Raw genomic sequence first — 27434 nt, forward strand, 5'->3', positions numbered from 1 at the left:
GTTGTTCATTTCATACAGCTGGATAATACAGTCCTTGAGGAATGAAGATGGTTGTTTCAGAGAATGGAAATATGAATCTAACAAAACTGGTGAGTAGATTTGTAATTGGACTAGGAAAGATTACTCACCAGCTGTTGTCTCATGTTTTTGGCTTGAAGACAAGTGAAGGAATTATGATTTCCAGTTTCATGGAACCGTACCTGTAGAACAGGCATAAGACAGAATGAATCCCCTGTAAGAAGGATCATTACCTAAATGTATTACCCTTTCTGAACAGTACCAAGAATTTTTAGAGAAGTTTTTTGTATACCACCCAAATCTAAGAACAGTATTCTAAAGTTTTGATTTGTACAGAGTAAGCAGCAGGTGAAAAGTAAGGCATAGTTCAAAAAGGAAACAGTCTTTTGGAGCTGGAGAGGCCATAGGTATAACATATTTGTTTCAGTAAAATTATGGAGACAACAACTGTGTTAGGAATAATTACTTTAATTTGCTGACATTTCAAACTTCATATTAAGGTCATCATCTGGAATACACAGATCAACCATTATTCTACTGGCCTGATCTAGACGATATTTTCATTATCTGGTCCCATGGCTGCCAGACATTAGGCACTTTCCTCATTCATCTAAATGAACAACATAAATGCATACAATTCACAATTGAAATTGAAAGCAAGAGCTCACTTCCCTTTCTAGATACACTTGTCACATGTCTTCCTTCTGACAGTCTTTTCTTCACTGTTTACCATAAGCCTACACACACAGTGACCAATATATATATATATACACATAAACTCTTACCACAACCCAACACAAAAACTAGGTGTCATTAGAACACTGAAAAACAGGGCTTTGAAGATTTTCTCCAGTGAACAAGCACTTAAACATGAATTAAAAGTTATCAGCAATACATTCCTGAAAAATGGCTACAGCCAAAATTTTAGTATCTGCTTCTGTTTGTAGACATTATCCTTAGTTTTTTTTTTTTTTCATTGTTACACATGTGAGATGTATAATAAAATCAACAAAATTTTTCACAACACTCCACTTAAAAACAAAAATAAACTAGATTACAATAAAATTGTAGCCTTCCCATACATTAAAGGTATATCAGATAAAATAAACAGAATACTACAGAAATACAACATTAATGCCACCTTTTGGGATTTTTAGCACATATTCTAACCATTTCACCAAAAAGTTAAATGGTTTGAAAAAGTTGATTATAATTAGGACTGTAATCAATCCAGAATTCTAACTGTAGTATAACACTCGTGTTAAATTATGGATTAGGCCACCACTTTGCTGTATTAAAACTGTCTACAGGAATTTGTTCTCTGATGATGTTATAAACAGAATATAGCTTTGATGTAGTTTTTTCACTAGAGATCAGTCTAGTAGAATATCGATTGATCAAATCATTGTTACTTCGGCTTACTGTTTGAAATGTAATATAGTTTGGCTTTGTATATATGTATATGTCTATACTCCAGATGATGACCTTAATGTGAAGGTCGAAACATCGGGAAATTAAAGTAATTATTCCTAACACAGTTGTAGTTTCCATAATTTTACTGAAATGAATGCTGATCACCATATAACACTAAAGGGAAGGATAACATATCTCTGTTAGTGCACATTGTGTTAGTTAGGGATCATGAGACCACCCTGTCAAACCTTCTCTGTCCTGTCATTGGTCACCCAGCTTCTGCAATATAAAATTCCACAGAATTTTGCACAAGAATACAATACATTAAATTGACTTCTCCAGATATGATGGTGAGTTTTGACATCACATACCTCTTCATAAATACCTCATATACCAAAACAATAGACATTCTAGCTCAAGAATTTTCAAAAGACATATTGAACCTATTCAAATTCACAATCACACCAGGATACTTTATATAGAAAGAACAGCTATACTAGCAAGTGGAGGGAACTGCTATTGGTTAACCACTATCACCTAACCTAGCAAATTTTTATTTGGAACATCTGGAAGTGAGAATCTTTGCTCTCAACTCAAAACCATCTATTTGGCTATGGTACTTGGATGACACATATGCAGTATGGAATATTAAATTCACATTTGAAAAGAAACATCAAGTGGAATATCCTCTCTGGACTTTCATATCCAGTGTAACTGTGATGAATTGCTTTCTTCTTCCGTCTACCAAAAACCATCCTTTACAGAACGCTATATTCATAATACTTCAGCAATTGTGTATTATTCACCACCCATCTTAGAAATAATGCATCATAAAATCCTTAGTGACCGGTGGACACAGGATTTGTTTTTATGAAGGTATGCTCAGTTTCTATTAAATGGATTCAACCCAAAATTAACACGAAAAATAGTTAACACTACTCCAAGACAACATCCACGAGAAGTAGTAGAACTACAAAGGACTCCCATACCAAATGTCAAAGATATCTCTGAATGAGTAGCTGAGATTATAAAAAAAAATAGCAAATTATTGCTACCTTCAAACCCATTAACCAAATTCATAATCTGTTACCCTCTCCAAAAGACAGACTGCCAACAGTGATGCTACCTGGAGTATACCTAGCCCTGTGTTCATGCAATCGGTCATATGAGTTAAACACAAAGATCAGTCTACAAATGTATGTTCGAACATGAAGACCCCATCTTGCTTACAAACTGTGCTAATCAACTATGGCACAGCGTGGAATTGAAAATACTAACGATAGGATCCAATGGCAAATCACAAAGCATTTACATAGATCCATGTAGTACAGATATGAAAAGCTATTCAAAGAAAGTATTGAAACTCTAGTTCATTAATCAAACCTTAATCGTAATGATTGCCTTACTATCCCAAAAGTTTAGGAAATTGTTATACTCAATTGTGTTAAATATTTTATATCATAATAATTAATTTATCATTTTAGTCCAATAGTTTTAACTTAACAAATGTGCAACTGCTTGTATACAAGGATTCAGATTTAGTGCATGTGCTGTATTGTTTAAATTTCTTACCATTGTTCTTTACTATCACTGATAATGTCTTATGATACATAAGATGAAATATTTCTAAAATAAATATTATTTTTTACCGTTGCATGCATGTGAATGTTTAATTAATTTAATTTAATTAAATTGACTGACCACAGAACTAACATCCTTGCTGGTGCTCTCTATCAGTAAGATAACCACAAGATTAATTTAGAGAAGTCAGGCTAGCAGATCTTAAAATGATAGTCTCCCAGATCTTTGGTAAATTAATGCAACCATGCTTGTTGAGGTTAAGAGAGTGCTTTGTATCTGATACTGATTCTAAAAATAGTCTCTCAGACCTGTAATGACTTCTATGTAATAAAGATGTGTTCCTCTATCTGATCCCATGTGAAGAATTATCCAGAGCATGGTCTGCCAATCTCCACCATACCATACAGATGGATCGCAGATGTAATTTTTGTGTTCTTCAAAGCAAATGTTAACTGATCTCCCACTCTGTCCAAAGTAGGCCAAACTGCAAGCACAAGGGACTTTATACACTACAGGGTGTTCAAGAGGGCACCAAATTTCCTAACACAAATATCACCCAGGAAAGCTGGGTGTTATCAGATATAACAAAAGGAACTTGATTTTATTTTTGCAAGAGGGAGTAGACAAAATTCATGTTCTTTATAAAATTCATGTTTGCCAGGTTATTTTCACTTAAGAATGCCATGGAGATCAGAGTTAAGGCACTGGGTTTTATAAGAATTAAAAGTTTGGAATCTTTGGACTCTGTATGGTTTGTCAGATGAAGAAGAAGAGTTAAGGAGTTGTATGGTCATTAGACTTATATAAATGCCCTTCAGTGAGAGAAGGTCATTTATATAAGTAAATCTTATATAAATCTATCCCTATACAAATCCGTCTTATATGGATCATTAACAAAAAGTAGCATTAGGTCTGATATCTCTATGCAGGTGATATTATTTCCTTGGGCATCTCCATGGACTCAAATCCTCATCACAGGATGCCTGCACTAACTGTTATTCACAAAGTACTCATCATCATACCTCTTCTTGGACTTACTGACAAAGCACTCACAGCTACCTCTAGCAACCAATCCATCCACCCTCCATGCAAAAAAAAAAAAAAGTCTCTAACACCCTTGCTAACCATACACCATCATTATTACCATTCCTCACATGTTACTAATGACAGAGTCTCAGAACAAGAATCTATCTAATATATCAAACCCATATGTGCATTGCATAGAATATTTCTTCACTTGGTTATGAATAAGTTTTGTTTATACTCCACACTGGAGTCATGTGATATAATGTCTGCTAAGCTTTCATGCTTGTATTTTTTGATGCATATATGGTGGCTTTACTCATACACTATGAAGTGTTTCATAAGTTTTTTAGAGGGGGGGGGGAAATTACATAAGTAAATATTTCAGGCATATCTCAATACATTTTTATTAAACATTCCACAATCCATTAAAATTTTGTTGTATATCATTTCAGACTAATATCATTCTTAAGGGTTACCACATGGAATGCTAATATAAATTGGAGCAGGTGGGTTTAGATATGAAGCTAGTGATGTGGATAAAAGGGTAGCTAATGAATATCCATTAAAGAGCAGTTTATGAATGGGTTGAGTTCAGGAGAAGGAATGTGACTAGCAGTGTGTCATGAGGCTGTATACTTAGGCCACTACTGTTTAACTTGTACATTGATGATATAGGAAATGATCTGAGGGGAAGTATTCAATTATTTGCTACTGATGTTGAACTGGATAAAGCAATAGTTAATATGGATGATGTGGAGATCTTACAGGATGATTTATATAGACTAACAATATGGCCAAAGAAGAATGGCAGTGAATTTAATGTGGCAAAGTGTATGGTTATGCATTTTGAGATGAAAAGATAGCTGGGATTTGGGATTACTAGGACTCACAGTTAAAGATCAGAGGCAATATTGCAAAAGTCAATAAAATATCTCATAGGATTACCTGGTTAGTTGCTAACAGCCACAGAAAGGAAATCATTGCACCTCTTTATGTGGCCTTGATATGTACCAGTCTAGAGTATTAGGCACAGATCTGGTCACCTTGGGTTCTTTGAAGATATTAAAGAAGTAGAAAGAATCTAGAAACAAGTAACCAAGATAGTACTTTGTGGGATGCCCCTTATAAGGATAGATTGACAATTTGTGGGTCACGGAAATTGGATAGTAGGAGGAAAAGGGAGGGATAGGGTAGAGAAATAAAAGTTACTTAAATGTTGTTGTAGGATTGATATAGGGGAAATTTATTTCATTACTAGTGGGTCTAAAAGTAGGGGGGGGTCATCCCTGGAAATGAAGAAAGAGATTAGTTAGCAAGGGTGTGAGGACTAGATTTTTTGCTTGGAGAATTGTGAATGAGTGGAATGGGTCACCACAGTCATTTGTGAATGAGGTCATATCAAAGTATTACAGTATTGTGCAAATTATAGTTTGTATCTGGTTTACAGAATGTTAGTGGATCTCCTGCAATGAGTCCACAAACTCCATGGCTCACCTTTCCTAATTGGGTTGTGGAGGCAGCAGCTGCAAGAGGAACTTCCAGTGGTCACGATCCTCCGCCACCAAGCTCAGGTGTTCTGGTGGGATTCCCAAACATGTCCACCCAAGGCTTTGGATATAATCTATCCAGTGAGTACTTGGCCTTCCACGTGGCCTCTGGCTTGGAAAAGAGGGCATGCTGAGGGAGCCTCTCTTGTGGCATTCTGACCAGGTGCCCGTACCAATGTAACTGTGATCTCTCAACAGGGAGAAGCAGCGGTTGAGTATTGAGGGTTTCCCGAATTGCAGAGCTTCTGACTGTCAAGTCTTGTCAGCCCCGCAACCCCCTCGAAGGAACCTCATTTCAGCTGCTTGGATTCATGTCTGCATTCTTTCAGTCATTACCCAACTCTCATGAACATAAGTGAGGATGGGGACATAGACTGTATTGAAGATAGCCAGCTTTGCCTTCTGGCTTAATTCCTGCTTCAATACCACTGAATGGCCAAGCTCCCACAATATTGCGCTTGCTAAGCCAATTCGAATATCTAGCTCTACGTCCCACTTTCCATCACTCGTGAATATGGACCAAAGGTATTTAAACTTCTCCACCTGCCTCAGTGGGACTCCACTCACATGTAGAGTGCACTGAGATGGTTGCCTTGAGACTACAAATGTTTCAGTTTTGGCCACACTGATCTTCATTCCAGCTTCTGCACAAACAGCTACAAACCTATCCAGGGTCTGCTGGAGGACATCTGTGGAAGAGCTAAGCAGAACTAGATCATCTGCAAAAAGCAGACGTCCAATGCTACATCTTCCAATTCTGACACACTCCCTGCCTTGGCTGCACCTATCAATCCAGTCCATAAATATTATGAAAAGAAGGGGTGACAGAACACACCCTTGGCGGGGGCCAACAGAGACTGTGAAAGGTTCAGACTTTATGCTGTGTACCCTGACACAAAACTCTGGGCATTCATACAGGGACTTGATGGCAGCTAATAGTTGGCTATCCACTCCATACTCCTGTACTACTTGCCAAAGCTTATCCCAAGGAACCCGGTCATATGCCTTCTCCAAGTCTACAAAACATGTGTAGACATTCTTGGCATATTCCCAAGATTTCTTAAAGACTTGACTTAAAGTGAAGATTTGGTTAGTTGTGCTTCTACCAGGATGAAAGCCACATTGTTCTTCCTGGAACTTTGACTCAATCCAATCTTCGAAAGAAGGAAATGCACCTTCTTTCAAAGCACCCAGCATACACTTTTCCAGGCAGGCTGAGCAGAGAGATGCCATGATAGTTGCTGCAATCCCTCTGGTCTCCCTTCTTGAAGACTGGTATTATTATGCCTGTCTGCCATTGCTTTGGTGCTCGCCCAGATATCCAAGCAGCCTGACACACTCGAGTCAGCCAGAGAACACCGTCTTGATTTAAGGCTTTTAGCATTTCGGGCCGAATTTCATCACCAGCAGCCTTGCTCGATTTTATTGCTAAATGGACCTCTTCTGCTGTGAGACCAATCATCGCCCTGATCTGCACCTCTTGGATGTTCACAACTGCTGGTCCATCCGGGTTAAGAAAGCTCTCAACGTATTCCCTCCGTCTGTGGAGGATATTCTTCTCGGTTGTTAAAAGTGCACCATCAGAGGCCTTAATTGCCCTTTCTGTATGATTTCCTCCCTTGACGGTGGCAGATGGTCTGCCAGAATACTTTGTTTGCATTTGCATAGGATGGGTCTAATCTTTCTCCAAAGGATTCCCAAGCCTTCTGCTTTGCTGTTTTTACTGCCACAGCAGCAGCTTTTCGTGCCTCAGCATACCGGAAACACATGTCAGTTGACCTGACCCTAAGCTATGTAAGGTAGGCCTCCTTTTTTACCCAGACAGCTTGTTGGACTTCTTGGTTCCACAGGTGTCCTTTTCTCACTGCCCGTTGCCACTCCGAGCCACTTTCTGCCACAGCATGAGAGTGCAGAGGCAGTGACAGCTGTTCTGAACAGCTCCCGCTCCTCCTCAACATATGCAGTATGCTTGGGAATCTCTTTGAACCTGGAGGAAATGTCATCTGCAAAATTCTTCCTCACAGCCTCATTTTCCCGTGCCTCTCATTTCACGTGGTATAGCTGCTTAGGCCTACCAGCGTTGATGGTAGCATCTGGTTTCTGAAGCTGTAGAGTGCAGACAACAAGGTGGTGGTCAGTTGACAGTTCTGTCCCTCTCCTCACACGAATGTCCAACACTGAGGAAAATAGGTTTGCTGAGACTATAAAGAAGTCAATCAGAGACCTTTGTCCAAGTGTATCCCTGTACCAGGTATACTTATGGACTTCTCGGTGCTGAAAGAAGGTATGTTTTCATACCTTCCATGGATGTTTTCATAATAATAATAATTTACACACCTATAAAAGAAAATATTTTCTTTTATGTGTTAATGTTTCCCCAGGCTCCTGTAAAAGTTATTAGGTTATTTCTAGAACCTCAAAATAACTTTTGCTGGACAAGTGAATTTCAAACAGCAGTGAAACATATATTAACTGGCCCTGTTGGTCAAGAGAATAGCATCTCTACTCTCCATCATGGGTTTAATGCCACTATGGGTCTGGATGTTTGTGAATGTCTTTAGGTGGGATATTAATCCTATCTCCTGCTGTGAGTACTGCCTGATGCTTATTGAAAGCTCAAATTGGCATCATAAAAGTTCCCTGCTTGGTTGCTCGAGAAGGGTTTCTGGATTATGTGAAATACTGTTTTTAATATATCATCATCCATTTTCTGTTCACTGCTAGACACAAGCCTCCCCTAAAGTCCTCCTTTCATTCCTGTCTTGAGCCTTTCTCTGCCACTGAGTTCCAGCCATCTCTCTAATCTCATCTTACCACCATCTCCTTGATCTTCCTGTAGCTCTCTTTCCATTTTTAGGATACCACTCTGATATCATCTTTGTCCATTTTTTGAGTGTTACTTCTTGCAGTATGACCTGCCATTACCATTTGGATCTTCTAATGGCTGTTACAATGTCTGAGCTCTGATCCAAATATTGTGCTTTCTATCTAGAATGGTAATACTAAGTAATAAATTTCCATTTTCCTCTGGGTAATGCTGAACTTGTTGGTCAGTTTGTTAATCAAAGTCTATGTTTCACTTCCATATGTCATGACCAGAAGTATACAACTGTTGAATTTTCTTTGAAGGCAGATTGGGATATTTCCTTTGAGTGCTTCATCATGTTTTCTAAAGTAGGCTATTTAACTAAGTTGAATTCTGGATATAATTTCTTCTTTACAGTCACTCTCTTTAATATCTATATATATATGGGGGGGGGGAGAATCCCACCCATATTATTAATGTATTATAGAATTTCAGCCTTTCATGGATGTGAGTCACTTAAAAATCTAAACAAAAATAAAAAATAGCCAGAATAACCCAGAATAAAATTAAAAATAGCAATGCTATTTAATACACAAGCTTACAAGCTGTGAACAGATAACATTTATAAAATATTTTTGATAATGGCAATTTAGGTCTTAAATTTGCATAAAAGTAGTACCTCCATAGGTCTTTTGATAGAATGACAGGAAGTGCTCTTTCATTTGGAAAATACATAGATTTGATGTCATGATAGGAGAATCATTATATGGACTTTTTCATTTCAAAGTGAGTTAGCCAATCTCATATGCAGATAGCAGGGTTTATTCCTCCCCAAAACTCAAGACTTTCTCCCACAAAAACAAACTTACTAGATAATATGTAAAATTAACAGACAAAAGTAGTTTGTGTAGTTTAGACGGTAGATCATGTAGTATTGTTTAGTATAGATTGGTCTCCTGCTATGACCCCAAAGACTGCATTCAGATGCCATATACTAATAATGAACATAATAATTTAATTCATTAAGTATGTTATGTTTGTCCTGTATGAAATGTGATTTTTTTTCTTTTTTAATATTTTAGATTCTCTAGATGATTGTGGATTAAGATATCTCTTGGCTATTCGTCATTTTACGTATCTGCTACGTTGCCTACCAATTGTTCAACGAGCTCAACTTCAAAATCAAGGATTAGGCTCCCATTGTTTGGTTTGGGCTTTTCATTCAGAAACTCAGGAAGAACTTTTGCAAATTGTTCCTTGCATCCAAAGAGGTAATCCTCGCTGGAGTGAACTGCGGGAACTGGGTGTCGGATGGTGGATTCGTAACAATAATGTTTTACGTCGTTTAATTGAAAAAGTAAGTTTGTCCATAAATTAATATAGGCATTGTGAAGTAAAAATAATTGTTTCCTTTTTCTTCTTAAAAAACTGATACATAACGTGATGTATATTTTCATAACTTATTTTGCAATACTGTGCAAAATATTCATTTCCTGTTTATTCAAATATAAAGGAAATGAACATAATTACAGTAGTAACAATTGCTGAGCAGCTTCTATTCAGAAGCTACTCATTTATTATTATTATTATACAGGTAGTCCTCGACTTAGGATGATTTGCACTTAGGATGGCCAAAAATCATTATTAAAAATTCTCTAAATTAACTTTGCCGACAGAATATACATACATATATCACATTGCTTCTGTATACACATCCCAGCATCGGCATTGGTTGACAAGCAAAGCCTATCACCAATACAATACGCAATAGCTGATGCTATGATTCACCCACTTCTAACTTATCACAGCCTTTGGCACGTTAGTTGCTAATCAGCAGTCAAAGTGTTCGTTTCTCTCGTTGCAATTTTTGTATCTCATCATAACCCTGTCATGTCCAGTAAGAGAAGCAATACTACTGATGAAAATTCCAACATAAAAAAGAAGTCGAGGAAAGCTTTAAGATTAGATGTTAAAATGAAGGTCATGCTTTGTCATATGCTTAAGGAAAGAAAGTCAGTGAAATAGTACGAGAAGAAGCATTCAACTGTTTCAACAATTATAAAAGATAAATCAAGAATAATCGAGGCAGCTAAAGGGGCAGTTGATATGAAATGTTTCATGAAATGGAGAAACTTTTAATGATATTGATAGATGATCAAATCAACAAGAATATTCCTCTGTTTGTTTACGATTCAAACAAAAGCATGCAGCCTATTGAACAGTTTAAGGAAATAACAAGAAGATAAATACAGCGAGCATACATTTAGCACTAGTAAAGGTTGGTTTTATCAATTCAAAAGCCGATTTAACTTGCATAACATACGAATAACGGGAGAAGCTGCTAGTTCCGATTTTGAAACTGCTGAAATTTTCAAGAAAAATCTGAAAGAGATGATTAAAGGTGAATGCTATTTGCTAGAGCAGATTTTTTACGTAGATGAAACCGAAATGTTTTGGTAAAGAATGCCAGAATGAACTTACATTCACAGAGAAGCTACATTGGTGCCTGGTTTTAAGACATTTAAAGATAGGATTATTCTTCTTCTTGGAGGAAATGCTGATGGTTTTAAATGGAAATCATTTCTTGTTTACCGTTCACAAAAACTCAGAGCTTTGAAAAACATTGACAAGAATGAGTTGCTGGTTTACTACAGGAGTAATCCTACGGCTTGGATGACAATTATTTCATTCGAAGACTGGTTCTTAAATTATTTTATTACAGAAGTATGTGCCTACTGTCTTGGAAAAAAACATTCTTTTTAAAATTCTATTGCTGCTTGACAGTGCTCCAGGACATCCACTTTACATTGCCGATTTGAATGAAAATATAAATGTGATGTATCTACTGCCCAATACAACAGCTGTGATTCAACCTATGGATCAAGGTTCGATTGATACATTCAAGACATGTTATCTGGAAACTACATTTTCTCAAGCAATAACAGCAATTGACAATGATGCTATAACATTTTGTGGTTTTTGGAAAAATTACAAATTAACCAATGTATCCAGATTATTGGAACTTCATGAAAGGAAGTATCAGAACAATGTATGCGAGTAGTTTGGAAGAAGTTACTACCTAGGAGACACTTGAAGAGTACAATGAGCATAGTATGTTAGAACAAATTGGTGAAGAAATTGTTGAAATTGCAAGAAAACTGGATCTAGAAATCAATATTACTGATATAGAAGAATTAGCAGATCATGAAGAAGGTGAACTGACTGATCAAGACTTGATTTTCCAAAATGAAAGAGTTGTAGAAGAAATGAATAATGAGGAAGATGAAGAAGAGAAATCATTAAAAAAATTTACTGTAAAAGGATTAGCTGAAGTATTTTCTAAACTAAAACAAGGACTTCAGCTATTCAAAAATATGGATCAAGACACCGATTGCTTCGGCAAAGTCGAAAAGCAAATTCGAGAAGCAGTCAGATGTTATCATGAAATATATGAAGAAAGAAAGAAAAAAAAGAAAAACAGACAACATTAATCAATTTTCTGATTAAAAAAGCTTCTCCCGATCATGAGAAATAGCCATATTGTCCAAATGAGTGACAGTTACTCACCTGTTTAATTAAAGACACCGTTAATAAGTTTTTTGTTTATTTTATGTTCACTAATATTTAAAGGAATTTCAAATTAAAGTAAGTGCAGCAATTTTCATATGTGTTTATGTATTTTTTTCTTAAATTTTTCTTTCTTATTTATGTATTTATATGTATGTGTGCTAATAAATAATTTATAAATGTTTATGTAAGTTTATACATTTTTAACCATTTTAAGTATATAAACCTAATTTATGAAAATATTATGACAGAAATCAAACTAATCAAGAATTAAAAAAGTCCTCGACTTACATCAGAATTGACTTACAATGGAGACATTGGAACGGAACCCCACCATAAGTCGAGGACTACCTGTATATTCATTTTAAACGCTGATTTTTTTTATTTTTTTTAAATTTCTTGTCAATGCTTGCAGAGGCAAGAAGAAAACTACATTTTTAGGACGTTATATAATTAGTAACATATTCCTTAAATTATACGTGTGATTCACTTGAAAAAGAAATGATTGGAATGATTGTTTATAATTTTCATTTTTGTGATTCTCACTCACAGAGGGTTGTAAACCTATAGATGGATGAAAGATTTTTTTTTTAAATTTTATAGACTTATTTTTAGCATTTCTTATGTAATCTTGCATAATCCAGAATCCCCCCCCCCCCCCAGATTCCAAGCAAGGAACTTTATCAAGGCCACTTCGACCTCCAGCAAGCAGGGTGATATTTTCACACCAAGTGATTCATTTGCCATCCAAAAAGTCAATCAAAATTAGCTATGTCCATGGTGATGAAATTAAACTGTAATGTATAGATTAGATAAGTCACAAACATCCATAATTATGGACGTTTCAAGGGATTCAAACCCTCAGCCTGTGTACATCACATTTGTGTGAGCCATATCCTGATTAACCACCATTTTATAGGAGCACCTCATTTAACAACACCAACTGAGTTGAATGAGTTTTGAAGAGAACCGATTCATACTAGAACAAGCTGAAAACTTAAGATCTATTATTTCATCAATCAAACAACCTCAGCAAGGGCATGCAGATCACATCATTTTGAAACTACCATAAAAACTTTAATTATTATACTGAAAATTTTCTGGAAAAAATCATGATGCTCCTAAAATGTTCCAAGTAGAGAAGAAAAAGCTAACCTTTTTTTATGATGATGGATCAAACCTTTTGTAATGACTAGGCTTGCAAGATAAATGTAATAGGATATTAATTTACATACCTGTGTAAAAGTCTTCATGGTAAAGATGATAAAAACATGAGAAAAGGCTTCATTAGAGCCAAGATGGTATGCAATTAAAAGTGGTGAGCACAAGATAGCGACAACTACGTGCAGGAAATGTATTCAGATAAACAAGACGTAAAAATCAATAATGAGAAAATTAATACTAAAAAAATGAATTTAATCAATTTTTGATTTGAAAAAAGAGAGCAGGGTGGGTGGGGGAAACACTTATATACATAGTAAGACAGCAACAAACATGATGAGTGGTGGCCATTTCGTTAAACTGTCATCAGATAAGAAAATCTAAAAATGAACTGTGAGCTAGCTGCATGTTGTTTTGTACAACATGTTAAGCGTTTCATTGGTTTGAGAATATCCAGGAATTGGGATGGTTTGAGAGAGAGTAGAGGGGAGTAATTTATTTCGTTTAATTTCCATGAAGGGACAGTAAGTAAGGTCTTTGTGTTTACAGGATCTTTTAATGCAGTATGCTATCTATATGAAGGATAGTTAATGAAAATAAGACTTTGTTATCCTAAAATCATTAACTAAGAAGTATATGGGTGGAAAATTGGTGGTGATCTCATAGTGACAACATGTTAATGAGCATACTAGCTGGTTTTCACAAAATATTGTTTTTTATGCAAGTGGGATAACTGTATTTAAAAAATTCAGTTTGACAAAGTTTATAGGCATCAATGAAACGAGTTTCACATTCTTCCCCTGTAAAGCCTGTAGTAGTTCTCTTGCCACTCTACAGTAAACTTGGTTTAATGAAATATCTTGTTAAAAGCATCAAAGCTGTTAAAGTAAGAATGGTGTCTTCTAGTTACTGAAAAGACTACTTTTAAGTGAAAATGCTAATATAGCTCTAGTATAATATATCAATGCTCTATAATTCAGTTTACCTTATTGTTTGGTTTCACTCAAATGGTTCCTTGCACTATTGTCAGAATTAGATCATCAATTCACAAAATGATTCCACACATAGTTTCTTTGAGTTTGCATAAATCTTCCAATTAGTATCATCCTGCCATGTGCCTTGACAAATTCCAGAAGTATATGGATTAATTTGCCCTTTTCTAACTATCCAATCACTATAAAACATGAATATGCTAAAGACCTTCCTTTCATAAAGCCACAGCATCCTCTATATTACTAGATTCAAATTGCAACCAGTATCTTCAGTAACTTAATGATCCCTCATGGATACAAATTGGGCTGTATCTGTCCTTGTCTCTATAATTGTATTATCTTGCCTTCCTGCCACTTGTTAGACATCATCTTTGCACCAAGACACAACTGGACAACCACGTCAAGGATAATACTAATTCTCTTGCACATGCTAATATCCCTCTAATCCATTCTCACTGCTGTACTTAAATTAAACTCTTGTATTAGCTCATACTTTTGTCCTTTTATCCCCCCCCCCCAGCATTCAGAATTCAGAGAGGTAATAAGTGCCTGGAATGTATATATCTTAATAAAGTAATCATTGAACAACTCAGCTACTGACACTTTCTTGCCATTTGCACTACTATTGTTATTTTTCTGTGGTCTCTGTTGTACATTGTACATAGAAAAAAAAAAAAAAAAGATTTTTTTTTTTTGGCCTGTTTGGCAAACTTCTTTTCACAATATTATTTTTCCTTCCTCACTATAACTATCATTCTTCTGGCTTGTATTTTATATCATTATGGATCTGGTCGTTCATTCTGTGATTATTAGAATATACAATTAGGAATTGCTTCCCTTTTACTGCTTCCAATACTTGTGATTACTCTATAATGCAATTTGTCATGCCAGAGCACTGCTTCACATTGCCTTCTCACTCTTTCACAATACCTGGTTTATCAAGTTGATATGTATACCTTGTTATTTTTTCAAAGCTCTCATGGCTTGCTACTACCAGCTTAAAACTACATAATTACTCTTGTCAACTGGAGCAAAACAGTCACCTCATTTATATAGTCAGATGTTATTACTAGATGCCATATTCTTTCACCATGAGTCCCATCACATGCTGCTTAAAGGTAGTTATCCCCAGTAACTTTATAATTTATTTCTCTCATCTTGGCTTTCCTCTCCTTTCCTCCAGTCCATATCCCCACAATTTTAGACCTACTTGTATCCATAAGCAAGTAGTAGCTGTAGTTGGCGGAATTGAGTGGTGGAAATGGAGAAGTGTAGAGTAGGTGTTCTCCCTCGATGAGTCTTTGGACTCCTTGGAGGTGTCACATATCAATAATAATAATAAAGTTCATTTATTTATGTAATTCACAATCCTTAACAGGTGACCCTGAATTTTAGTAGCACCCAGTTATGTATGTTAACCTGTTCCCATCCCCCACATCACATGGCCACATACTTATTGTTTTTATCACTCATACTGCTACTATCATTATTCAAACTTTCTATTCTGGTTGGATTTAATTTCTCTGCAGTCTATCCTCCCTGAATATATTATACCCATCACATTCTGTTTATGTAAAGAATAGAATCATCTTCTTTTAACCTTACCATAGTTGACTCTCACTTTAGAGAACTTGTACCAGATTAATATTTTATTATATTGAATTGTCTTTATCATCATCTCTCCTCTCTCTGTACCTGGAATATATGTATCCTGTTACTGCAAGCTGGCCTGCTGTGAACAGGAAGATCAGCCAACATTTGCCTTGAAGAACACAAAAAATACATCTGCAGTCGTGATAAATCGGGGCTTGCAGACAATTCTTTAGATACAGTTCATAGAATCATTCGAAAAAAAGATCACCATGCTCCACAGTAAATTTAGAAGAAAATACTATTTTTGGGATCTGCAGCTGCTCTCAAAAATCAACCTAATCTAAATAAATATAGTTGCATTAAACTTCCCAAAATGTGGGAAACACTAATACTTGAAGATCTCTGTTTACATCCTAGGCCATCAACAGGTGCCCACAGAGGGTGCCCCACCTAGTTAGGACTCTACTCTTTCATCCATGTGTTTTACTTAATTTTGTGTTGCTTTTTTTTTGTGTGTGTGTTACAAGTCTCATATTGTAATCCCTGATGATGTCTCAGTGACTGAGATGAAATATTATGTAACATTTTTAAACCTTTTTTAGTGTTTCACTCCATTAAGCCTCTTACACGAGTTTCTTCCAGCATTTAAGTCTTAACACACGGACTTGGGGTCATACTTTTTCATCAGTTTGTTATAGTGAGAGAATTGATTATTAAAGTGCTTGCCATAATGAAAGTTGATTGTCATACCAATAATTTTTCCCACATTTTATTTACCAGCACTAGAAATGCATTGCCTTTTTTTCTGATACTAGTCATCTCAGTGAATATGTATAGTAGCTGATAACTGAACTGATCAGTATTCAAGTAATACTTTTAAATCAACCTGACCAGTTAAAAGAGCAATATTTATTCTTCAATCAAATTCCTTACCTCATTTACCAGACATCCCCTTTCTTGTCTGACAAAACTAGTCTTCTATTCTTGGGATTATCCCAACAATATCATTTCTGTCTCTCTCTATCTCTCTCTCTCTCTCTCACACACACATTTTCTGTTATTATAACCATAACTGCACCTGCCATGTATAGTTTCCCTGGTTGTATATATTCACCCTTTCACTGAACGCATTTTTTCAAACCACATACCACCAAATCCATTTAAGTGTAATCCATCCTTCAAGTGCAAATGATTAGTTATACCTTATTTAAGCACAGCGCACACCTTTTATACAGTCATCACATTGAAAAATTAGCAAAAGAATCAAGTTTGTATGCAAGGTATGACATGACTGAGACATAGAACTCTGATTGCAAATTATCATATATCTTCTGCTTGATCTACCTGCTAAAACAGTTGAGGAGAAAGCAGAAACTTGTTAATGGTGGATTTGTAAACCTCTAGATTGCATTTTTAAGGAAATTCATAAGGAGGAGGATGGTTACAATGCAAGGAATGAATGTAGAGAAAGAAAAATTTTTTATTGTTAGTGTGGAGTGGACGTAGGAAAGAATGCCGAATAGATTCTGCATAAATGAGGGTGATCTGAAAAGATCTCAGCCTAACAATTTATAATAAAAAACGAATTTATAATTTCAAAATTATTTTTATTTTTCAACATAATCTCTATTAAGACTAATTCATTTATTCCAGCGATGCTCCACCGCCATTATCCCGTCCCTGTAGTGGTTCTCGGTAAGATCTACAAAATACCCCTCTACAGCTCCAATAACCGCTTGATTCGAAGAAAAACGCTGACCAGCAAGGAAGAGTTTTAGTTTTGGGAAGAGATAAAAGTCAGATGGAGCCAAATCTGGGGAATAGGGTGGATGTTCCAACAATTTATAGTGCAGATCCCTTAATTTTCCCATTGCCAAAACACCTTTGTGGGCAGGTGCATTGTCCTGATGAAAGATGTTTTTCTTCTGCAAACTGGGTCTTTTCTCACGATATTTTTAGTCTAGTCTGGTTAAATGATCGGAATAATATTCCCTGGTTATTGTTTTTCTCTTTTCAAGATAATTAATAAACAAAATGCCTTTATTTTGAAAAACAAAGTGGGCATGTGAAATAATTTCATGACTGGGCTACTTGTATATAGAGGCTGGTGACTTCACATCAATTGCCTTAGTATCCCATAATGCAATGCACATATTCTTACAGACATGTAAGGATATGTGCTTTATGGGAAGAGCCACTACCCAGATTGCATTCAATCTTTATTGACATCTCATTAGTAGGAGCCAGATCCAGAGTGATACCAAGGTTGAAGTAATGCAGAAGTCATATTTCCATATACAAGTAGTCAAAAGGTGTCACAACTTATTACTAAATTACTCTGGATTAGAGATAGATGTTGGAAAATTTTTTTACTTGGTTTATACTATAAATTAAAGATACTAAGAAATTATATTATTAGTTTCATCCTTTATCCAAATGTAAGCATCCAAAGTTTTTGTGTGAAGTAATTTCACTACTGGGCTACTTGTATATAGAGACTGATGGCTTCACATCAATTGCCTTAGTATCCCATAATGCAATGCACATATTCTCACACATAACTTTCAACATCTATCTCTAGTCCAGAGTATTTTAGTAATAATGTGTGACACCTTTTGACTGTTGGATTCTAATTATGTAGAAAATAGAATAAATATTATTTGATTCAGAATCCAACATGAATTTCCATTACAAAGGCTGCGTTGTAAATATTATTTATTGTAAATAACGTAAATGTAATTTGATATCATATAACTACCTTAATTATATCAATTATTTAATTATTTAATCAAAGAAATGTGTTAATGGTAAATAGATTCTGTATTAATTATTGTTAAGCTATTTTATTTATTGTTATGTCAATATTATAGAAACTTATATTTGCAATATTAACTACGCATTTATTGAAAAGCAAATATTCTAATTATTCATATTTGTGTATAAAGCTTAACGTTATGTAATCACTCATGTAGTAGTAGAGCGTTGTATTACATTAGCGAAATGTTTGCGTTTAGTTTGTTGTCATGGAGACGCATGAGTAAACAACACGGGTCGAAGAGAACGTGGCATTCGAACGGGGGGGAAAAAGAAGTGAAAGTATATAGAAAAAAGAGAATTGAGATTTTATTAGTAAGGGGAGAGAGGAAAGAGCTTTGCGGAACCAGAAGGAAGGTAGCATACAAGCAAAGAAGTAAAAGAAGGTTATAAATTCTTTAGGGCAGGAATTCATGAAAATAGTGTTCGGAAATGAACCAAAAAGTAGTGAATCAAAAAGTTTAATGTTACAAGTGAAAACAGCTGTTGTTATGAAGTAAAGTTAATGCCGTAATCGTAGAAGGATTTTATTATGTATGTTCCGCTGATGTAATTAAGTTAATTCATAAGTGTCCTCGCAATAACTTGACGTATTGAAGATTTTATCCGGTAAGAGTAATTGTATATGTTCGTCTATTCTAGCATTAACTGTAATATATCTCCGATGCTCAAAGTCCGGAATAAACTTGCTTGGAATATTGTCTACCTGGATTAGTGCTTGCTGTGAATTTGAACATTGTATTGACAGATTTGTAGAGACAGATTAAATGTGAAGTTTGTTATTTTAATCTGAGTTAAGAAAATATGTTTTTGAAGTTGCAAATTGTTTTTGAGAATTTAGAACATCGAACTGGAATGAGAGACTTAGCAAGTTGTATTGAGTTATTTGTATTGTTTCATTTAAGAGTAGAATTATTGTACTTGTTATATATCATATATTAAATGTTTTATTTTGTTAATCTAAATATTGTGTTTGCCTGAATTCCTTTTTATTGCACCGTTCATTAAAATAATCGAATCTCGCGGGTGCCCCAATTTGAATGATAGTTAATTCGGCCAGAGTAAATGAGAAGACTGCTAGCTAATTGAAGATTGGTCCTACTATTTATATAGACTAACCTAAGATAGGGTGGCGCAGTATAAATATAAATTTCCCTATTTTAAGATTGGTGACCAATTGATAATTAGTTTATTTATTGATATAAGTGACTTGAAGCAAGATCACGGACTCGAAGGACATTAGTCGTCACGACATGACTACTTGTATATGAAAATATGACTTCTGCATTACTTCAACCTTGGTATCATTTCTGGGTCTGACTCTCACTGATGAGACATCACTCAAGGTCGAAACTGGTCTGGGTAGTAACCCTGATAATGCACATATCCTAAGGATATGTACATTGCAGAATGTGATACCAAGGAAATTGATGCAAAGTCATCAGCCTGTCTGTACAAGTAGCCCAGTCAGATTTTAAGTTTCAGAGATCATAATTGCCAAAAATACAGCAAAGGTAGGCAATAACACATGTATATGATCTTCTAATTATTTTTTTTTTAATTTAAAAGGATTGCAGTAAAAAAAAAAAAAACACATTCTGATTCAAAGACTCCATAAAAAAACTCATTGCTTTATCTTTTTATATCTAAGAGCTCTAAATTCTATATATCTAAGTTCATGTAACTCCTTTTATAAGGAGTTACATGAACCATAGTTTCAAAGAGAATATAAATTTAATCTTAGCTTTTTAATTTCAGATATTTATTCTAAAAACAGTGTAATAAAGAAACAGTGCATGATTTAAAAAAGAGAAGAAAACTGTATGTCTTTCTTTTGCAGGTTGCAAAAGCTGCCTTTCAGAACAAAAATGATCCTCTCGATGCTGGACTCTTCTACTTAGCAATGAAAAAGAAAAGCTTGGTATGGGGATTATTTAGGTAAATGAGTAATTTGTAAAATCATGTTTTTCTTTAGGGTACATTACCCATAAAAATTATCAGCCTACCAAGTTAGAAGACTCAGATTCATAATTGGTTAGTGAATTAAAATGAATTTGACTTAACTGTAGCATTCTGAATAGGCATAAAATATATGACAAAAAAAATTTTGCTCACATTTTCTGGAACTAAGATCAGAATTATATACTTCTGACACCTATTACTTTCAGTTCACAATCATTGCAAAGCACTCTTTTTTGTTTCTGGAAAAGTGCAAGGGTTTATTAGCAACACCACAGTGATTTAAATTATGATCACCTTTAGTTTTCACATTAGACTATCAGCTGTATTTGTGTATGTGTGTGAGTGTAAACAATATAAGCTATGAACTTGTAATAATTTAAATGAATATAATAGAGAATTTTTTAAATATATATATATAAATTATTTTAAATGACTGATACCGAGAGATAAAGAGATGACACGGTTTATTTAAGAAGATACTACTAGTTTACTAGTTTCGTTGAATGGATCAGCTTCTTCGGGTATCACAATCAAAGAAATATACAAAAAATAACAGAGACTTAAAAATTGCATTAACAGTACTAGTCCAAAAAAAAAAAGTAGTACATTTTGAAAACAGTAATGCGAGCTTGAGTTCCAAATAAAAGTTGACTACGTGCTGTCACGAGTGCGCCAGTATTGAACAGAGGCAATGTGTGCATCAGAAAGATCGAAACTTAGGGAATTATTTATATGGGAAGAATCTGAGGCAATTTCTCTGGATTCGACAATCTTTCTTTCAAGTTCATCGTAGCACACATGGATATTAGAAGTTTGTATCCAGTCCACAATGTGTTGGCGGCCTTCATCTGAGTTAACGGAGAAAAGAACGTGGCTAGAGAGATCGCTGGCTCTAGTCCTGTTGTAGGAAATATCTCTCTGGTTTTCTTCCAAACGTAGAAGGATGGAATTAGCGGTTTGGCCATAGTATGGCTTTCCACAATCACATAAGATCTTGTAGACTCCTGGAAACTGAGTTGGAAGATGTTTCTCTTTAGGTTTACTAAGTATGGAGCAAAGTTTTGGGAGCGTAGTGAAGCAAGTTCTGAAGTTAAATTTCTTGAGAATTTTAGCTAGTTTTGGTGAAAGAGAGCTGATGTAAGGCAAAGAAATAAAGGCTCTGGGGGAAGAAGGATCTTCAGAAACAGTTGATTGATGGAGAGAAAGAAATTTTTCAATCTTATTAGGAGAGAGACCATTATAGATAAAGATAATGACATTATAGATAAAGAGATGACATGGTTTATTTAAAAAGATACTACTAGTTCACTAGTTTTGTTGAATGGATCAACTTCTTCGGGTATCACAATTAAAGAAATATACAAAAAATAACAGAGACTTAAAAATTGCATTTACAGTACTAGTCCAAAAAAAAACAATAGTACATTTTGAAAACAGTAATGTGAGCTTGATTTCCAAATAAAAGTTGACTACGTGCTGTCACGAGTGCACCAGTATTGGACAGAGGCAATGTGTGCATCAGAAAGATTGAAACTTGGGAGTTATTTATATGGGAAGAATCTAAGGCAATTTCTCTGGATTCGACAATCTTTCTTTCAAGTTCATCATAGCACACATGGATATTAGAAGTTTATGTCCAGTTCACAATGTGTTGGTGGCCTTATTAAATTAACATAAATTAATATAACGACCTCAATTATTAAATTACTATGGATTTAGAGAAAGATGTTGGAAGTTTTTTCCCACTTGGTTAGACTATAATAAATTTAGTTTAATCCTTTATCCAAGTATAAGCAAACAAAATTTGCCTGAAGTATCTTCAGCACTGAGGCAACTTGTGGTAAGGATGGACCAAGCTCTCGTCACTAATTGTCTTAGTATTTCCCATAATGAAAAGCACATCTCCTTGCAGACAATGTATAATGCTATGTATTAAGGGAAGGGCCACAACCCAGACCAGTTTTGACCTTTATTGAGGTCTCGTCAGTGGTTCACCTTTACCACAAGTTGCCTCAGTCCTGAAAATACTTCCGGCGCAAACTTTATTTGCTTACACTTGGATAAAGGATTAAACTAAATTTATTATAGTCTAGCCAAGTGGGAAAAAAACTTCCAACATCTTTCTCTAAATCCAGAGAATTTAATAATGAGGTGAGACACCTTTTGTCAACTGTTATAGGTAAATATGACTTCTCCATTGCTTCTGCCTTAGTATCACCACCTCTGGGTCTGTCTCCCACTGATGAGACCTCAATAAAGGTCAAAACTGGTCTGGGTAGTGGCCCTTTCCTTAATAACAATGTATAATGTTATAATGCATAACATTATACATTGTTTGCAAGGAGATGTGCTTTGCATTATGGGAGATACTAAGGCAAGGAGTGATGAGAGCGTGGTCCACCTTTACCATGAGTTGCCTCAGTCCTGAAGATACTTCAGGCGCAAACTTTGTTTGCTTACACTTGAATAAAGGATTAAACTAAATTTATTATAGTCTAACCAAGTGGGAGAAAACTTTCAACTTGTGTCTAACCCACAATTGACATTATAAAAAGAGGTACTCCTAAACAAATATAGGCAAAATAACCATAAAAATTTATATTTATTTAGAGGAGTAACATGGAAATTTTCCAGAAATAATACCTATAAATTCATACTAACCTTTAATGATACAGCAATAGTGGTGACCTAATCATTATTTGAAATAAATGTTATGGTTTGTTGTTACATTATGGCTGCTATTCTGGAATATTACAGTCCTAATTATTATGACTTGTTAGAACAAAAGTTGTGGGTCGAATATGTGCCATCCATATTCTTTGAGATTTTTAGATTATCGTTATTGTTGGGATTAGGGTAGTTGATTAGAATTTGGCATCCTTCTTTAAATTTGCACTCATAGTAGGTTTCATTGTAGTATAAGGAACAGGTAGGTACCATTCCAATCAGTTCTCTCTAGAGTGTTTAGGGTATGATCAAAAAAGCCAAATTTTTTCATAGTCCTTAAATTTAATGTGTCATGTTCCTTTTTTCAGAGAGAAATCTTGTATCCAATTTCACCTCTTGCAAAATTAAATAACTTACCCATCTCCTTTGGAAACTCAAATAAGTTCTTTAATTTTGCAGATGGTTTAAAGATAGCATTAAGGTTGTATTTGTGCAATATTCTGTTTTTTATCCAATCCCTTTAATGTATGGAATGGGTACAGTTCTGTTGGAATTTAAGCTTATTTTTAGGTGCAGTGTTGTGAAGAATTATGTTGGTAGTAATTCATGGTAGCCATTTTTTAGGAAAGTATGGTTGATAATTTTAAATTCATGCTTGTGTGTTTGCTCATTGGAGTACATCTTTATAGCTTGGTTTTTATGACACTCAGTTTTTATGTTGAATGGTGATAAGAGTTTGTGTATATATTGGCTATTATGTATAGGCTTACAGTAAACAGTGAGGAAAGATTACCAGAGGTGATGACATGTGACAAATATATTCAGAAATGGAAGTGCATTCTGACTTTCAATTTCAATGGTGAAATATATTCATTTATGTTGTTTGTTCAGGTGCATTAGAAAGGTGTATAAAGGTTGACAGCTTTGAGTCCAGATAATAAAAATATTGTCAATGAATGTACTGCAGCCAGACTTTGGGTTTTAAAATAAAGGAATGTAGAGCACATTTCTCAAAAGCTTCCATATAAAAGTTAGCAATAGGAGAGAATAGTTGTGAATCCATAGCTGTACCTTCCTTTTGTAGGTAAAAGGTATTTTGCCAGACAAAGTAACCAGAATGTAATACATGGGCAGCAAAGAGGGCCATGATGTCTAGCAAACATTTCTCCTGTAAAAGAAGAATTATATCATTGATTCTGACATTTATGAAATGGACAGATACATCAAAACTGATTAATAAATCACTTTTATTAAGTGTAAAGTTTCTAATTTTGTTTATGAAGTATTGCGGGTTTGTGATATAGGAGGGTTATTACCTACCAACTCCTTGAGTGTTGATGCTAATTTCTTGGCTAAGGTGATATTTGAGGTTTTTGATACTTTAAGTAATCGGCTGAAGTAGTGTGTTCTCTTTGTGTGTATCTTAGGAACACCTTATTTTCAGCGAATAAGCATAGTGTGGAAGTAGTTTTTTAACCAGATCTGAAGGCCAGGAAATAATTCTACTTTTTTAATTTCAACTATTTAGGTTATATTTGACAAGATAATGGGTGTTGTCAAAGACTAATTGATTTGTTTTTCGATGATAGGCTTGGTTTAAAATAACAGTGGTGTTTCCTTTATTAGCTGTAATAATGATGATAGCCTGATTCCACAGCTGTTAATTCTGTTTTGGTTATGTTGCTAGCTATTGCTTTAGTATTATTTAAAATGTTAGAAGTTTCTAATCGTATTTTATCAGCTGTGTTAGTTAGGCAAAACCTTATACTCTCTCTCTCTCCCAATATGATTCATAAAATTCAATTTATTAACTGTCCTAAGCACACCACAGGAATGTGTATGCCTTTACTAAGTACAGGTATCCCTTGCTTAACGCAGTTTTGCTTAACGCGGGATTTGATTAATGCGGCGAAATTAATTGCAACAATCCCCTGATATATGCGACAAGAGTTTTGATTAACGCGCCTTTAATCCTGTGGAGCTCACAGCTGATCTGACAGATACATGCAAAATGTTTAATATAAATATTCTTACACAATTCAGTGTGTAGCTTGGAGGTCATGAGTAGCTGTGCATTCATATGTTACGAGTGATATCCCGCACTATTTTTTGCTATCAGTTTGGTTTAACACATGTTATAAAAAGGTTTGTGATATTGGACAGTAAATTGTATCTGAGAGATACCACGACCTCCGATATCAGTATAGTATGGTTTAGTTGTTGCTTTTTTATTCTTTGTTCAATAATTTCTAGATTGTAACTGAAAATAAATAAACCATCATGTATTACTGAAATACCTTATTACTGATAAAAATAAGCCAAAGGCTTATTTTTAACTGAAAATAAATAAGCCAAAGGCTTATTTTTTTCATACATGTCCTCTAGGAGATGTGCTTTACATTATGGAAAATACTAAGGAAAGTGATCTGGAGCTTACTCCACCTTTGCTACGAGTTCCCCATAAGGTTGCTTATGCTTGCATCTGCCGAAACTTTTAATTTCTATATATTTGGAATGAAACTCTTGTAGTTTCTATATTTGACTATGAAATAATGTTGGATTCAATATTAACTTAATTTGTACCATCATGTATTACATTGGCAGTGTTTTTTCTTTATATTTCATTGCTTGTTTGCCAAGGTCTGGAGAGTCATTTTGCTTGTTATCATAGAATTTATGGCGATAAGAAAAAACTAAAACTGTTCAAATGACTCTTGATAACTTCTTTTGATAAAAAAAATTGCAGTAAATAATGTAGGTACAAGTATTTATTAAACATTTGCTTTGCATTCATTTTTTATCTTTCCTAAAAGAGTACCATATAAAACGAATTATTAATACAGTAATCGATCATGGACGAATTGTAATTTTAGCATTGATTATTAGATTTGATTAACGCGATTTTGATATATGCGGTAACATCGAGGGATTAATTAACTGCGTTAATTGAGGGATACCTGTAGTGAAATTTCACCATTCTTCAGGGTGTGGCTCAACAGGTTAATCATTTGTTTGCAGTTGGTGGCTCCTATCATCACTTATATGTGGTTAGCTGTTCTCAGAATCATTCACTGATGATGAGATATTTAAATTGCTTAAATTGATCCTTTGGTCATTTAAATCTTGCTTCTGTTCCATTCTGAGAAGTTTTGCTATAAGCTTTACTTTGTTTCCAGAATATGTTGAGGTTGAGTTGTCAATGATCCTCTCTAGGGCATCCCAGATATCTGGATTAAATAACAGAAAAGTATGATTTTAATTTAGAACCTGATTTTGAGGAAGTGCTAAGCTTTTTGTGCTTAGCTCTCTGAGTATTGTGTGTCAAGGTGAATTTCTTTTTTAGCTTGATGCCATTAGGAATCAGATTGCTGTCTCTACATCTTTATAAAAATGTGTGCTTGATTGAGCAATCAAGCACATTTTAGTTTACCTTGGTGATTACAATGCTTGTGTGTTAAATCTCTTGGATTATGAGAATTCTTTCTTTTAATGTTACATGGTGATCAGCATTCATTTTGATAAACTTATGGCTACTGCTACCATATTAAGAATAATAACTGTAATGTCCCATCATTTTGACCTTCATATTATGGTCATCATCTGGAGTATACGTAAATATGTACATAGAAACAATTGAATATCCTTATCATTCCTCCCATCATGATCTACTTTCCTTGACTTTCTATATTAGGTCTCATACCAATAAATAATTTCTCAAGACCTCTGATACCAAACATGTTCAATTATTTGAATTTGTAAGTTTTCATGTCATTTTCTGTGCTTTATTTATGGTTCACGCCACTCTTTTGTGTTCTGTCATCTGTGTGATTTTCCACCATTTATTTTGTTTCATGGGAATGGGGTGTGGGGAATCACTTATCATTTTTCCTCTTAAATAATAGCAGATCTTGCTAAGAAAGTATTTCTCTTATCCCAAAGGATTCATTGTGATGAGCATCTACTTGTATGAGGTTTTGTGTTTATGGTGGAGAAAACTCATGAAAATAAAGAGGATGATCGGTTAACGAACATAATCCGTTCAAAGATGATGTACGCTACCTGAATTGTTCGTTAACTGATCATCAATTTACCATTGATTTTTATGGGAATTTGATTAATTCGTTCTGGAGACCCAAAAAAAAAATAAAATAAAATAAATTATATAATTTCTTACTACGTTTATTTATAATAACAATAATACACACATACACAGTCTTGCATTTTCATCAGTCATGTTTTTTTTCCCGTTTGTGGGATGTTAAAAAATCTGTCCAATGTCAATTGCTT

At 34.7% G+C, this 27434-nt stretch overlaps 1 protein-coding gene across 4 annotated transcripts in view; it reads left to right on the forward strand.

Moving 5' to 3' along the window:
• Rbcn-3A (rabconnectin-3 alpha) overlaps positions 1-27434 on the forward strand; it is a 984230-nt gene that overhangs the window by 447088 nt on the left and 509708 nt on the right. For all 4 annotated transcript variants that reach the window (XR_016549602.1, XM_090406519.1, XM_090406521.1 and 1 more), the window contains exons 30-31: positions 9474-9748; positions 20359-20456. Coding sequence is in view for 3 of the 4 variants with exons in the window: in XM_090406519.1 (XP_090262645.1) it covers positions 9474-9748; positions 20359-20456 (373 nt within the window). In the remaining variant the exon portion in view is untranslated. The remainder of the gene's footprint in view (positions 1-9473; positions 9749-20358; positions 20457-27434) is intronic.

This window comes from Typopeltis vanoorti, chromosome 16, assembly GCF_054136105.1.
Source record: "Typopeltis vanoorti isolate ZY-2024b chromosome 16, IOZ_Tvanoo_1.0, whole genome shotgun sequence".
Classification (NCBI taxonomy): Eukaryota; Metazoa; Arthropoda; class Arachnida; order Uropygi; family Thelyphonidae; genus Typopeltis; species Typopeltis vanoorti.